Source organism: Phoenix dactylifera, chromosome 6 (genome assembly GCF_051530095.1).
Source record: "Phoenix dactylifera cultivar Ajwa chromosome 6, Ajwa_hap1_PhDact_Kaust_v1.1, whole genome shotgun sequence".
NCBI classification, from domain to species: domain Eukaryota; kingdom Viridiplantae; phylum Streptophyta; class Magnoliopsida; order Arecales; family Arecaceae; genus Phoenix; species Phoenix dactylifera.
In genome coordinates this window covers 4079803-4092500 of record NC_143195.1, presented here as the reverse complement: position 1 = coordinate 4092500, position 12698 = coordinate 4079803, and the positions used below count along the sequence as shown (strand labels likewise).

Here is a 12698-nt window from a genome sequence, read left to right as displayed (position 1 = left end):
TATAACCAAAAAGATTCACATAAGCCAAGATAAAAATCTACCACAAATAGGATGAAAACAACCAATTTTGGGTTGTCAACAACATATAAGCCATTTCCGGTGTCTACATAAAATTTTGTATAACATGAGCCTGTGAACAAGTAAGGAGCAGGCAACAAGCAAAAAGAGAACAAAAACTTGCCCCATCTGTCACATAAAACCATAACAACTAATTTTTCTACAACACAAGACCAGTTGCCAACAATAGAGCAAAAGACTATGCCATAGCTATTAGCCAACAAACAATCAATTTATCAATATGTACACCCCTAACGAGTGAACTTCCAAAGCATCCTGAGATTCCACTGTAGGGCTGGCCCACCATAATTGACCACATAGGGCTGGAGGGATGCAGAGTATGTGATCTCTTCATTCTAGGGAACGGAGGTGAGATGAGGACCGCGTCAGGTTGCTGTTTGGGGAGCCACTTGCTGAGCGGGTCCTGTCTGTGCCGATCTCCGCAGGTGAGATAGCGAACAGGAGAGTCTAGAGCCTGATCGGGAGGTCGATGGTGTGAGCCCATGACGTCTTCGAGCTGGTTGGGAGATCTCCAGTGCGGCAGCTTGATGATGGATGGATCTGGAGGATGTGTATCTACCCCCGCGTTACTTTGTTCCTTTGGAAAGTGGCATGGGGGTGTCTGCCCACTAAAGGCATGCATGTCAGGCGGGGATTGCGGATCCCCTCAGTTTGTGTGGTCTACCCAGAGGTGGAGAAGTCTATCTACCATGCCCTCATTAGGTGTCCGCGTGCCAGTTAGATTTGGGAGTGTGCTTCGGCCCACCCCAACCAGCGGCAGGTGTGGTCGTCCATCGAAAACTTTGTGGACTACTTGGAGGACTCTGTGGGGCGACCCAAGCGTGAGGAGAGGGGGACACAGGCTGCCTACCTGGCTTATCACTGCTGGCTGAATAGAATTGCCCATGTCTTCAAAGATGGTGGCTCTCACCCGAGAGTAGTGGCGGACAGAGCTCTACTACATGCTGCAGAGTTTCTTGACGTCACGGAGGTTTTACCTGCTAGGTTAGCTAGGAAAATTTGGTGCACTCATTCTGCTACTACAATGCCCAAGTCTGTTCTTGTTTCCTGAGTGCCCCCATGCCCCGACTTTTTCAAGATGAACTTCGACGGCAGTGTAAGCAAGGGAGGGAGTTGCGGTGGTGTGGGATTTGTTATTAGAGACTATGATGCCAGATTGGTGGCAGCAGGGGGCGATGGGTCTTCGATACGTTCGTGGTGTGCGCCGAGATCCGCGCAGCATGAGAGAGCATCACTTATGCGTGACGGGTGCGGGGCACAAACTACATCCTCTTGGAGGAGGACTCGACTACAGTCATCGAGTGGGTCCGGGGTCAAGGATGCACGACTGAGAAGCGGCTGCTGCTTCACGACATCCGTCGTCTACTGGGGCAGTGTGGCTCCTAGCTGACCACACATATTTTTCGGGAGGCAAACGATGCTGCTGATTGAATTGCCTCCTTCGCTGCTCATGACTCGAGAGGTTCATCTGGGTGGATAACGAGTCTGCGTCGAAGCCTTTATATAGCCTTTTGTTTTCTAATCTTATTGGCTACATTCATACCCATTGGGTGTGAGCCGCCGTTATACCAAAAAAAAAAAAACTTCCAAAACCTATTTCCAGCAACTAAAATAGGGAAACAATCGACTCCACAACCATTTCCAACATATGTAAACAGCTGTGCCACAAATAAATAGTAAAACAACCATGAAAATGAAATCAAGGTAACCAGCCAAGTACCCAAGGAAGATGTGTGAAGGGAGATGATAATGGGCACAGAATTTGAGGGTACCGTGTTTGTAATTGCTCTAGGCGGCTAACTCTGGAAGCCATTTAAATTAGGGTTTGGATTATATCTTTCGTGCGAAAGAATGATTGATTTTTTTTGGCAATACCAATCAATGGATTATGCAATATCTGATTTGAGATCTGTGCAAGCAGCACGATGCAACGGTTGACGTCGCGAAGAAAAATGAAAATCGTTCTCGAAATATACAACATGAACCCTTTATAGAAATAGTCTGATAGTTGCACCAAGCTAACAATAGGCTTTGCACTTAAACCTGTATAGCAAGTAAAATGAGACGAAAGATTTTAAGATGAAGGAATTTGCTATCACACAACAGGAGGTAACAAGATAGGATCTACCTAACAGTACCAAGATAAATAATTCATTATCAAGAACAATGTGTGACCTAACAGTATATAGGCAATTGTGAATTAATACACAGAGATACTAGTGCAAATTCATAAGCCAAGTACCATCACTCAAACCAGAAGGCCATAAAGATTATCCCCAAAAGCAGGCATATCGCAAAGGTAACAAAGCCTTCAGGCATGAGATTGCCACAAATTAATCTGGCTATGTCTATCAACTTCCTTCACCTTCTTAGCAACTTCCTTCACTTTCTCCACCACTTCTTTATCTCCTTCCTCCTTCAATTGGTAGGAGGCATGCCACCTCCCTATACTTTCACCCTATGAATTTGGCCTATTTATTTCTTTGGCTTGTGAATGGCCACGTCACCTATGTATAAGAAGGTGAACACAATATAAGGAAAGTGGTCTTACTTGTTTATATCCTTGTTTATATGCTTGTTTATATACCCAAAAAAAATATTTAAAACAAATGCTGCAAACCTTGGAAACAAAATTTGTAATATTCACCCAACGACAATTTCAAAGATTTAGCGGCCACTGTGGCCTCTAGGAGATCTTGGTGCATTGTGATCGATAAGATCATTTTTCATGCAAGGACGAGGGTTTCACTCAGCTAAAAAAGTGAAAAAAGACCCCTTGGCATGCAATTCTTTGAAGACATCCTCCTAAGAATAGAGAATTTTAGAAGTGAGAACACCTAAACATGTCATAATGCCACAATAGTGTGAAGAATCAGCAAAAATATACAAAATTTAAAACATCTTGTTGTCTTACAACAAGGTGTTAGCATTTGATTAGATGTTGCAATAAAATATTTTGATGCATGCATCATCAATTGTCTGAAAGCAAGACTTCAAACATAGGAATGACTTCAGCCATAACAATGCGTTGGTGAATAACCGAGTAGACCTGCTTTCTTTATTTTATTTTACTTAAATCATTCCAAGACTGGTAGGTGGATGCCTTGTGAGGCTTTTGGTCAAGTCAATAAAAGAGCACAATTCTCTTTACAGTGAAACGTAGCAGAAAGAAATCCAAAGGCCAAGGCATTGCTTTCTCTTTGCATACTTTTGCTTTGCTACCCATATTTCCAAAGCAAGCTTGGACCCAAGTGGCAAGAAGAGACAAGTCCCACAGTTTGTCTATTATAGTTATCTTCTAACTAATTAAGAAGCTCGCAACTAATAGAAATTGTTGTCTCGATGAATGAGGTCTATAGAAACGAGCAGCTGTGATTAACAGCATGCATAGTTATGTGGTGCATGTTGTGCAGGATATAATTTCTCCACATCAAAAGTAGGAAGGATAGTTATTTCAAAGAGATCATTGCATGGACTATATATTTCTACATCGACTATGTATATATATATATTAACCTTAACAAAAAAAAGTGGGTCCAATGGCGGCTGAGATAATAACACCCAAGTTATCCACTTCCATTTGAGAAAAGGATTGCAAAGCTACTACGCCTAGTCAGTCAAAACATGTAACCTCCCAACATTAGTCAGCATCTGTACCAACCCAAGGTCACGAGTATGCTTCCTATCAGTTTCCTTCTAAAACATTGTGGTCATGTGGTGACATTGGGGTGGACCTTTATTTGGCCTCATTTGGACATGTAGGTGGGGTTTTAGATATAGGTCTACAAAGTGGGTGAGGTTGGATTGGAATTTGACGGGATCCAGAATTAATTCATATTTGAATTAGGTCAAAATCGAAAAATTTTGAATCAACAATTAATTTATTAATTTCCAAGTTAGATTGGATTCAATGTAGAAAACATTTTATTGATCCAACGAGCTTTTCAAGCTGAATTTGGTCAGAAATATCTGCATAGAAGTGATAAAAAATTATGTGCAAATTTGTTAGTTGCTATAATGCAAACATATAATTCAAGAAAACTACAATTGAACAACAAATTGATATTACCAAACAAGACATTCATAGTGATTGATTGACCACCAATTATAAGTTACCAGCAAACAAAAATAATTAAATTATTAACTGCATCTTATCATTAAAAAAATTAAACTCTAAATTCAAGAAATGCAAAGAATATAATTTATAATTTGCGCCGGTTCAAGTTCATAGCTCGTTAATTATGTAACAATAAATGTCTGGTCCACTCCAGTTAAATATCATTAGCAAGGAGGTCGAACCTAAATATATCCATATATTGTCTGTCTTGTACTGATGCCTTATTCAAGGATTTGTTCGAATGGATTCATTTTCACTTCGGAGTATGTGTGGATCAGATCTACTTAGGCCAGAACAATTTTAACTAAACTGCTAGAAATCCACATCAAAAATCTTGGTCTAGGTTTCGAATATTGATCGCAATGTTAAAGCATAAGCCTGTCGAGAAACTAGTCAGTCATCTACCTAAACTATACACACCCACATTAGCATCTGGTTTTGAAATCTAAACTTAATTTTACGACTAAGTTGGGATTGAGCACGCAAAACTTGACCAAGTTTGTTGTTGCTGCTGCTGCTGCTGCTGCTTGAGACTAGTTAAGGAGAAATTACTGCCTGCACTTCATGCGCGATGAAGAGCTGCACATGCAGCCAATAATTGCTGCTAGTTCTTATAGACCCTATTCATCAAGCGTGCATCTTGGTACACCGCTATAGAAACCAGCGGCTCTGATTGGCTACGTTCATGGCTACGCTGGTGCATGCAGTGGTGGCAATAATTTTGTTGACCCTAGTATAGGCCTCAAATCACTCATGACGTATTCGGTCTATAGCTGAGACGCATTCAATAGTAGGCACATGTATCCTTCTCAAAGTCTTATATTGCTGCTCCTAGGACAATTTTTGGGTGATTAAAGAATGCCTTTTGGCTTGTTGATGACGTCCTACTAATTACTAAGAAGACCATCCGAAGAAGACTTCGCATATTGGGAGCTCTGCAAAGTCTTCTGATACGATCTTCAGAAAAGTACCAGTAAATCCCCTGACTAGAGTGGCGAACATCATAGAGCAATATTTTCCGAATAGACCTTCTATTGGATGATCCTAGTCAATTGCCACAAAGCATGGGCATCATATTGGGTGGAAAAACTTTAAACTATTCTATGGTGCACCACAGCAGCATGACCCACCAACCTCTTCCTAAATTCCAAAAGCATTTCCATGCATGAGCTTTCAATCTCCAACTACAAATTGGAAGGCCCGGGAAGGCCTTCCACCCAACTACCCCTTGTAGAATAGAATTGTGAGGAAGGGAGAAAGAGAGAGAGGCCATGGCTAGCGAGGTGAAGGAAGTGCATTCCATTCCTTCGACGCCGAGGGCGGAGGCTCACACGCCGCCGCTCTCGACGCCGCCATCTCAGATACAGTCTCCCTCCATCATACGAACGCCGAGGTTCATGCGGACGCCGCTCGCCAGTCCGATGAAGAAGGCGATTGTGAGCATGCGAGGCTACTTGGAGGACGTCGGCCACCTTACGAAGCTCGATCATCAGGATGCATGGCTACCCATCACTGAGTCGAGGAACGGGAACGCCTATTACTCGGCGTTCCACACCCTCAGCTCAGGGATCGGTTTCCAGGCACTGGTGTTGCCGGTGGCCTTCACTGCACTAGGATGGTATAACTCATTACCCCACTGTTACAACTCTCCTCATTTGATCCATGGTTTTACTTAAAGTTCTGCGTGTGTGTGTTTGTGTGTGTGTTTTGTGAAGTGGATAAGCTGTTTTACCATTTAGCTTTTATGAGATTCCATGTCTTTGAGGGAAAGCTTTCATGAGATTCTTGAGCTTTTTTCACTTTATAGCTTTGGTCACTATTGATTGGAGAAAAACGTAACATCGGACCACGCCACCTTGATTCCATTCAGCCCTTCTTTGCATATGTACAATTTCAAAACAAAGAAGGACTTCAGACAGCTGACTCCTTGCAAGTAGAGCTGCAAATGAATTGGATCACTGATCCACTTCCAATTGGGAACCTGCCTGAAAATATATCAATCCGAATAAAAGTTATTTGGATTATGCTTGGAATGGGAAATTATTCAACAAAAACATAGCCAATACACTGTATTTCAAAATCATCCTTGATTTTTTTAATAAAAAAAATAATTTACTTCTACTAATAACTTTTATGTAAGTAATCATCAATATTTCATAGGTTATGTTTTGTGTTTGATTGTCAACCAAGTCTACATGTTATCAATAATATCTACATGTTGTTTGATTGTCAACCATGTCTACATGTTATCAATAATATGCTATTTTCTTGCGTTGTTGTAATATAATATAATTAAGCGACCATTTAACATATGCTTCTTATAGTTTGTGTGCAAATTATTCTTGAACTGAAATTATTCTTATAGATCTCGAACCTGATCCAATTCAAGCTAAAAGGAAATGAATTTCACTTGGATTTGGGGTGCACCAATTCCCGATTCAAGTTAACCTGCTTGTGGCCTTACTTCCCACATAGAAGACACCATGGATCCAAGTGATGTTACAAATCTGGCATGGACTCAGCTGAAGGGAGAAAACCCATGCTTAAGTGTGAAACATGCATTTTAGTTTGCAAGGTCCTATGAATCAATAAACATGCATCCTCTCTGCCTCCACTCTCATGTCAGCATGTGAGGGGATTGGATTGGATGCAAGTCATTTCAAGTGGTGGAAAGGTGTTCATAGCTTTGCAGGACATAAGAATGAAACAATGTTCATGTGTAAATCCTATACAACAGTGATGAAACATAGTGGCTAGCATGTAGCCAATTGTCAATTAATATCCTTGGGTGGAGTAGAAAACCAGTATGATCATGACCTTCATGTCATAATCTACACATAAGCTTGATAAGAACATATGTCGAATACTTGACTATGTGCAAACCTGAGATTCTAGCTTCTCATGAATGCCTATCTATGATTACAAGTCATCGTCAACAGCCAATTGATTATTTGCAAACCCAAAAGGACAAAGATTATGTCTTCAGGTAATGCTTCCATTAAAGTTTTTGGGCATTCATGATTCCTTTCCATGTGCAAGAAGTTGCTGGGTTTATGGGTATCCCACCAAATCTATGAAAGTATATTCCATCATTAGATGCTGAAACTAAAGAGTAGCACTTCATAGTCCATGTACTCTTTTCATAAGAAGCTAATTTAATGAACTTTGAACAAGAGGCAAAACCCACCAAGCTGGTTAACATGAGCTTGTCCAAATTTACGATGTAAATGGACCTTCAGATTATGTCCTAAATGCACCTTATACTGAGCCAATCCATGAATAATTCTTGATCCATAGATCAGGTTTGAGTTACCAAACCCAGTTAAAACTAGTTCAACATGTTCCACCTGGCAGATAAAATTCAGATCTGCTGAGAACTAAGACTAACACTTCAAACAAGTAGATACCATTTGATCAAATAAATGCAACACCACGAGCCCCAACACTTGATATAAACAAGAAGTAATGAGCTGCCCAAGCCACACAAGAATTTGGTCTGGCCATATCCGTGCTCGTACCAACAATTAAGAAGCCATAAATGAAGTCCAGATCAAACATTTAACATTTAACAGATCTGCATTATTGAATTGAAATAAAGTCCAGTAGGTTATTTGGGTAGCAAAATGTGACAACTAGCTTGATGCTAATTGATCAGAAACCTCACCAACTTTCAATCTTTGAAGTTCTCAATGAGGCCGGACTCAGGTTGTTCATCCCAGTTTTTAAACACCTGGTGAGCTGAATTATATCATCATTTCTATCCTGTTTCGCAGGACATGGGGGATTCTTTGCTTGTCTGGAGCATTCATCTGGCAGCTATACACTCTTTGGTTACTCGTTCAACTACATGAATCAGTCCCTGGAACCCGTTATTGCCGATACCTGCAGCTCTCTAAAGCCGCCTTCGGTAAGCCTTGAGTTTCAACTCATAATTTACAGAATCCAACATAGGCTAAATTTATCGATCATAATGGTTCATATCTTCAGGTTCAAAGTGGGGCAAAATTCTAGCCTTATTCCCCACCATGTACCTCTCAGCTGGCATTTGCTCTGCCATAATTATCGTAGGCGGAGGCAGCATGAAGCTCTTCTTCAACGATGTTTGTGGGTCAACATGCAACTCCAATCCACTGACAACCATTGAGTGGTACCTGGTTTTCATATGCCTTGCAGTGATCATTGCGCAACTCCCCAATCTCAACTCCATTGCTGGGGTCTCTCTTATTGGTGCAGCCACAGCTGTCTCCTATTGCACACTGATATGGGTCGTGTCTGTGAGCAAGGGCCGACAACCAGGAGTCTCTTATGATCCTGTAAACAAGTCAGGCATTGATAGAGTGCTTGACATCCTCAATGCTCTTGGAATCATTGCTTTTGCCTTCAGAGGGCACAACGTTGTCTTGGAGATTCAGGTGATCAAATCCTATAATTTCTCCACGCCTATTCACCATTGTTCATGCTCTCTGTAGTTCATATAGATAAGCTTGTTTATGCATGCAGGCGACCATGCCATCAACTCTGAAGCATCCTTCCCATGTACCCATGTGGAGAGGCGTGAAATCAGCATACTTGATCGTAGCATTGTGCTTGTACCCCCTTGCAATTGGTGGTTTCTGGGCTTATGGGAACCTGGTATGGAAAATATCTCCTACAGTTAGCCACAGCAATCTTCTAAGAAAAAAGTAATTCATAAGTGTAAACTAATATAAGTTTATAACCAAAGCCTTTAACTTTGAGTAATTCATAAACTAATGGCCGTTGAAATTTAAAATGACAGATACCTTCAAGTGGCATTTTGAATGCTCTGTATGAATTCCATGGCAAGGACACGTCCAGGGCAGTGCTGGGATTGACAAGTTTGCTCGTGGTCATCAATTGCCTGAGCTCCTACCAAATCTATGCTATGCCAGTCTTCGACAATATGGAGGCAGGATATACCAGCAAGAAGAACAGGCCCTGCCCTCGTTGGCTTCGGTCTGGGTTTCGAGCCTTCTTTGGAGCAGTTTCCTTTCTTATAGCAGTGGCATTCCCATTCTTATCAGATTTGGCTGCCCTGACTGGAGCGGTTGCATTGCCTGTAACCTTAGCTTATCCTTGCTTCATGTGGATTGTGATGAAAAAACCAGAGAGATATAGTGCCACGTGGTACATAAATTGGTGGTTGGGAAGCTTAGGCATGGGTCTGAGCGTGGTGTTGGTAATTGGAGGAGTATGGCAGCTAGTGAAGACAGGTCTTACCTTACATTTCTTTAAGCCTCAGTAATCAAATTAACGATAGAAGAAAAGCGGAATAGTTCACAACTTCCTTGTAGTCCTAGTTCTTGTGACCATCCGCTAATGGTGAAATATAAGATGTTACTACCAAGAGGCTGGAAGTATCGTAAAATAAGCATATTATAGAAGGGGTTGATTGTTTGAGAGACATTCCTAATCAAAGACCTACATGGATTTATGGCATATCTCATATGGTGCAGTCTCCTCTCAGGATTACTTAACAACAAAGCTGTGTGATAACAAACAACAAAAAAAATGACATAATGACGATATGTAGCTTTAAAAAGATACAGCACCATTTGCAACTTTGAATTGTCAAAAGTGACTAATGGATAGATCTTAAGTCCCTGACTTAATCATCGAGTACAGGGAAGAACTAATTTGAGTTAAAACCAACCTGACTGGATTTGTTATCTGCCTCATATCATTGTTTCATGGGTGAAGTAAGAAAAGAAAAACACAAAGCAGCAGCAGCAGCAATATTTTACCAGTATCATTATCAGTAATATTATTCGTTACTTGGCAATCATAACTTCAATCTACACATTAAAATATTCAGGCTTCTAATTCATACTCGTAACTAAGGCATCCAAAGTAAAAAAGGAAAAACTAACTTTATAGCATTATGAATATGATACCATTCAGACGGGGTTAGAGTTAATTGGTTAAGTTTCAAAGGAGAAAATTTGGGAATCCAGTTCTCCATCCTAAATGCATTAAGTGCAGACATGATTCAACCTTAATCTAGAAGCCCGTTGGTGAATTTGTAGATATGATTTTCAAACAAACTTGACTGACTTGATACAGAAGATCATCAACATTTGACAAGTTTTATCTCGAATATAATACCCTTAAAACAGAGGCTACTGTAGTAACCATCCAATAATCCATGATTTAGTGATCATTCCACCTTTAATTGAATCAATTAGAACCGTATTTTCCTGCAATGAAGTGCAGAAACCAAAACCAAAACAAACAAACGAAAAAACATAATTAGGATCAGTTTGTTAAAAAGCAGAATTCCAAAATCATATTGGCTAGTGACTGTATTTGTTGTGAATTGGTCTGGTAAACTATCATGGGCCAATATAAGTTCAAATTATATGATGGTAGCTAACATGTAATGTACAGCAACCTCTATAACATGATAAATATTTTGAGATACAGTATGATACAACCAGAAATTTTGACATTATAAAAATGGAAAATCTTCAATGACAATGCTCTCTCTCTTCGTTGATGATGATGTATTAGAATTATCCTTTTAGCATGATTTTTAGTTGAGAAATGAGCACTTGGTTGGATGTAATCACTTAAATATGGTCATTACAGAAAATATGGTGGCATTACTATCCAAGCTGCACATTTTGGCTAGTAGGGATAGCAAAGTGGATTCTCCTTTTGTACTTCCATTAAAAATCAATCTTATTACTTAAGCTCATGTAGGAAAATATCCACCAAACACTCTAGCCTGGTCTGGGACGAACTTATGACTATAGACAAAAGCATACTAATACTTCAGCTAGGATACAATACACAATAAGCAAGCCCACCTGCTTCAACTTCTGATATTTCACAGGAAATAATAAAAAGAAGTTTCGGGGTGACCAAACTCATTGATAACCAAGAGATACATTAAACACCATCAAAATAATGAATAACCTGGCTAATCTCTCAGTTACAACTGTGGTCACAAAAGAATTGGGCACACTGGCAGTTACAGCCTTTGTCTTGTTGCCATAAAGATTATGGCTACTTAAGTTTAACAATAGGCAAACAGCCACTTACTGCTCCTACAAGAATCAAGCAGATGTTTAAAAAAAAAAACATCGTTCATTGTTCTTCATTGGTTTGAGCCAGTAGGGCACCTAGTGATCCCTCCAAAGTAAGCAATAATAATCAAGAGCTTCCTCAATTGCCAGGCTGCTACATATTAAAAAATCACTTCTTTGCACCCTCAATGGCACTGTAGCATATCTTGACTCATAAGAAAGGTGAATCATATTTCATTAGTTTGGAAAAAGGCTGGCATGCTCCGGAGAACCTCTAGCTTCACTCTCAGAGTGACTTTTTAGATTCTTGCATGGAGGCACTTCTAAGATTCTTTTTCTTTTCCCCTGCCTTGGGGGGTTCTTGGGCATGGGAGGAGGGGATGGATGTGTCATCTTCAAGGTGTACCAAGGCATGTGAATCACTCAAGAAGACAGCCATATGAAAAGTAGATAGCAACCACTGCATGGTTGCTAAACCTACTTTAAGTTCTATGACTTCACTGTTTATCACACAAAACAACTTCTCTTAATCCTCTAAAAAGGCCAACTCATCTAGTATAAATTAATGCTTGATAGAAGCAAAAGAAAAAAAAACGATGAAAAAAACTTGCTTTCACTGTCTATGTTATTCCACTTCATAAAGTCACGTCACAATGCACTAGGTAAACAAAAATAATTATTAATGGCAAGATAACTGTTAGAGACATCAATATCTTTTTCTATGTTCACCTCTCTAAATATGAAATGAAGAGCTTATGCAGCTCTCTGCCAACATCTAATCAGCAAGGAAAAGCTGAAGTGCTGACCATTATCATTAATTACTGAAACAATTGTTATTCATATAAAATCAGAGGAGACAAGAATTGAAATGGGTGTCCCTTTGCAAGATGAATATACTGTCCAAAAAGATATAATGTATTTCACATTTTTCATGGATATATTTTGAACCAAAGAGCTATTCTATGTTCACAGCAACTTGTCATACCTTAATAGATTAGATAAACCAAATACTAAGAAATCAGTAATGATGATATAAAATGAATACTATTAGATTTAGATACAATTAAGAAGCATTTCAAGATCGATAAGTCCCCATACGACCACACTTTACCATCATCAAAATCAACAAGACAATGAAGATGATGACCAAAGTCAAAAGCCAATCTGAAGAAGCCTTTGGCACTTCTAATCTATTATATAAGCAAAAATTGCTTGTCTACTTGGAGACTTGGGCACACTTTCTTGAATAAACTTTTGCATTTATTTTGCCTCAATATTAGATGCGTATTACATATTAATTGCTTGCTTTTATCTAATATCATATAATAGAACAGGGTCATGCTTATAGTTGTATAACATCCATAAACCTCCAAGTTGCTTCGAAGGGAAAAGGCATGATATACTTCAATTAACTCTTCTAGTGCACAAACATGCAACTCATAATTTCAAGCAGTAAG

At 39.7% G+C, this 12698-nt stretch overlaps 1 protein-coding gene and 1 long non-coding RNA gene across 2 annotated transcripts; one reads left to right on the top strand and one right to left on the bottom strand.

The window, feature by feature from the left end:
* The first annotated feature begins 5384 nt into the window (after positions 1–5384).
* Positions 5385–9652, top strand: LOC103697681 (lysine histidine transporter-like 8). Its single transcript, XM_008779586.6, has 5 exons — positions 5385–5813; positions 7969–8102; positions 8183–8607; positions 8696–8827; positions 8973–9652. The coding sequence occupies exons 1-5, from the start codon at positions 5467–5469 to the stop codon at positions 9456–9458; spliced, it is 1524 nt and encodes a 507-aa protein (XP_008777808.1). The 5' UTR covers positions 5385–5466; the 3' UTR covers positions 9459–9652.
* Positions 7580–9115, bottom strand: LOC113461372 (uncharacterized). Its single transcript, XR_003383601.4, has 2 exons — positions 8977–9115; positions 7580–8824 (listed from the first exon to the last, which is right to left on the bottom strand). It is a non-coding gene; the product is annotated as an uncharacterized LOC113461372 (long non-coding RNA).
* Positions 9653–12698: the final 3046 nt, after the last annotated feature.

Bases quoted from the DNA above. Each gene is read 5' to 3' on its own strand.
- LOC103697681 (XM_008779586.6), top strand. From the start codon at position 5,467: ATGGCTAGCGAGGTGAAGGAAGTGCATTCCATTCCTTCGACGCCGAGG. The intron at 8,103-8,182 runs GTAAGCCTTGAG...TCATATCTTCAG, and splicing joins GCTCTCTAAAGCCGCCTTCG to GTTCAAAGTGGGGCAAAATT. The intron at 8,608-8,695 runs GTGATCAAATCC...TTATGCATGCAG, and splicing joins ACGTTGTCTTGGAGATTCAG to GCGACCATGCCATCAACTCT.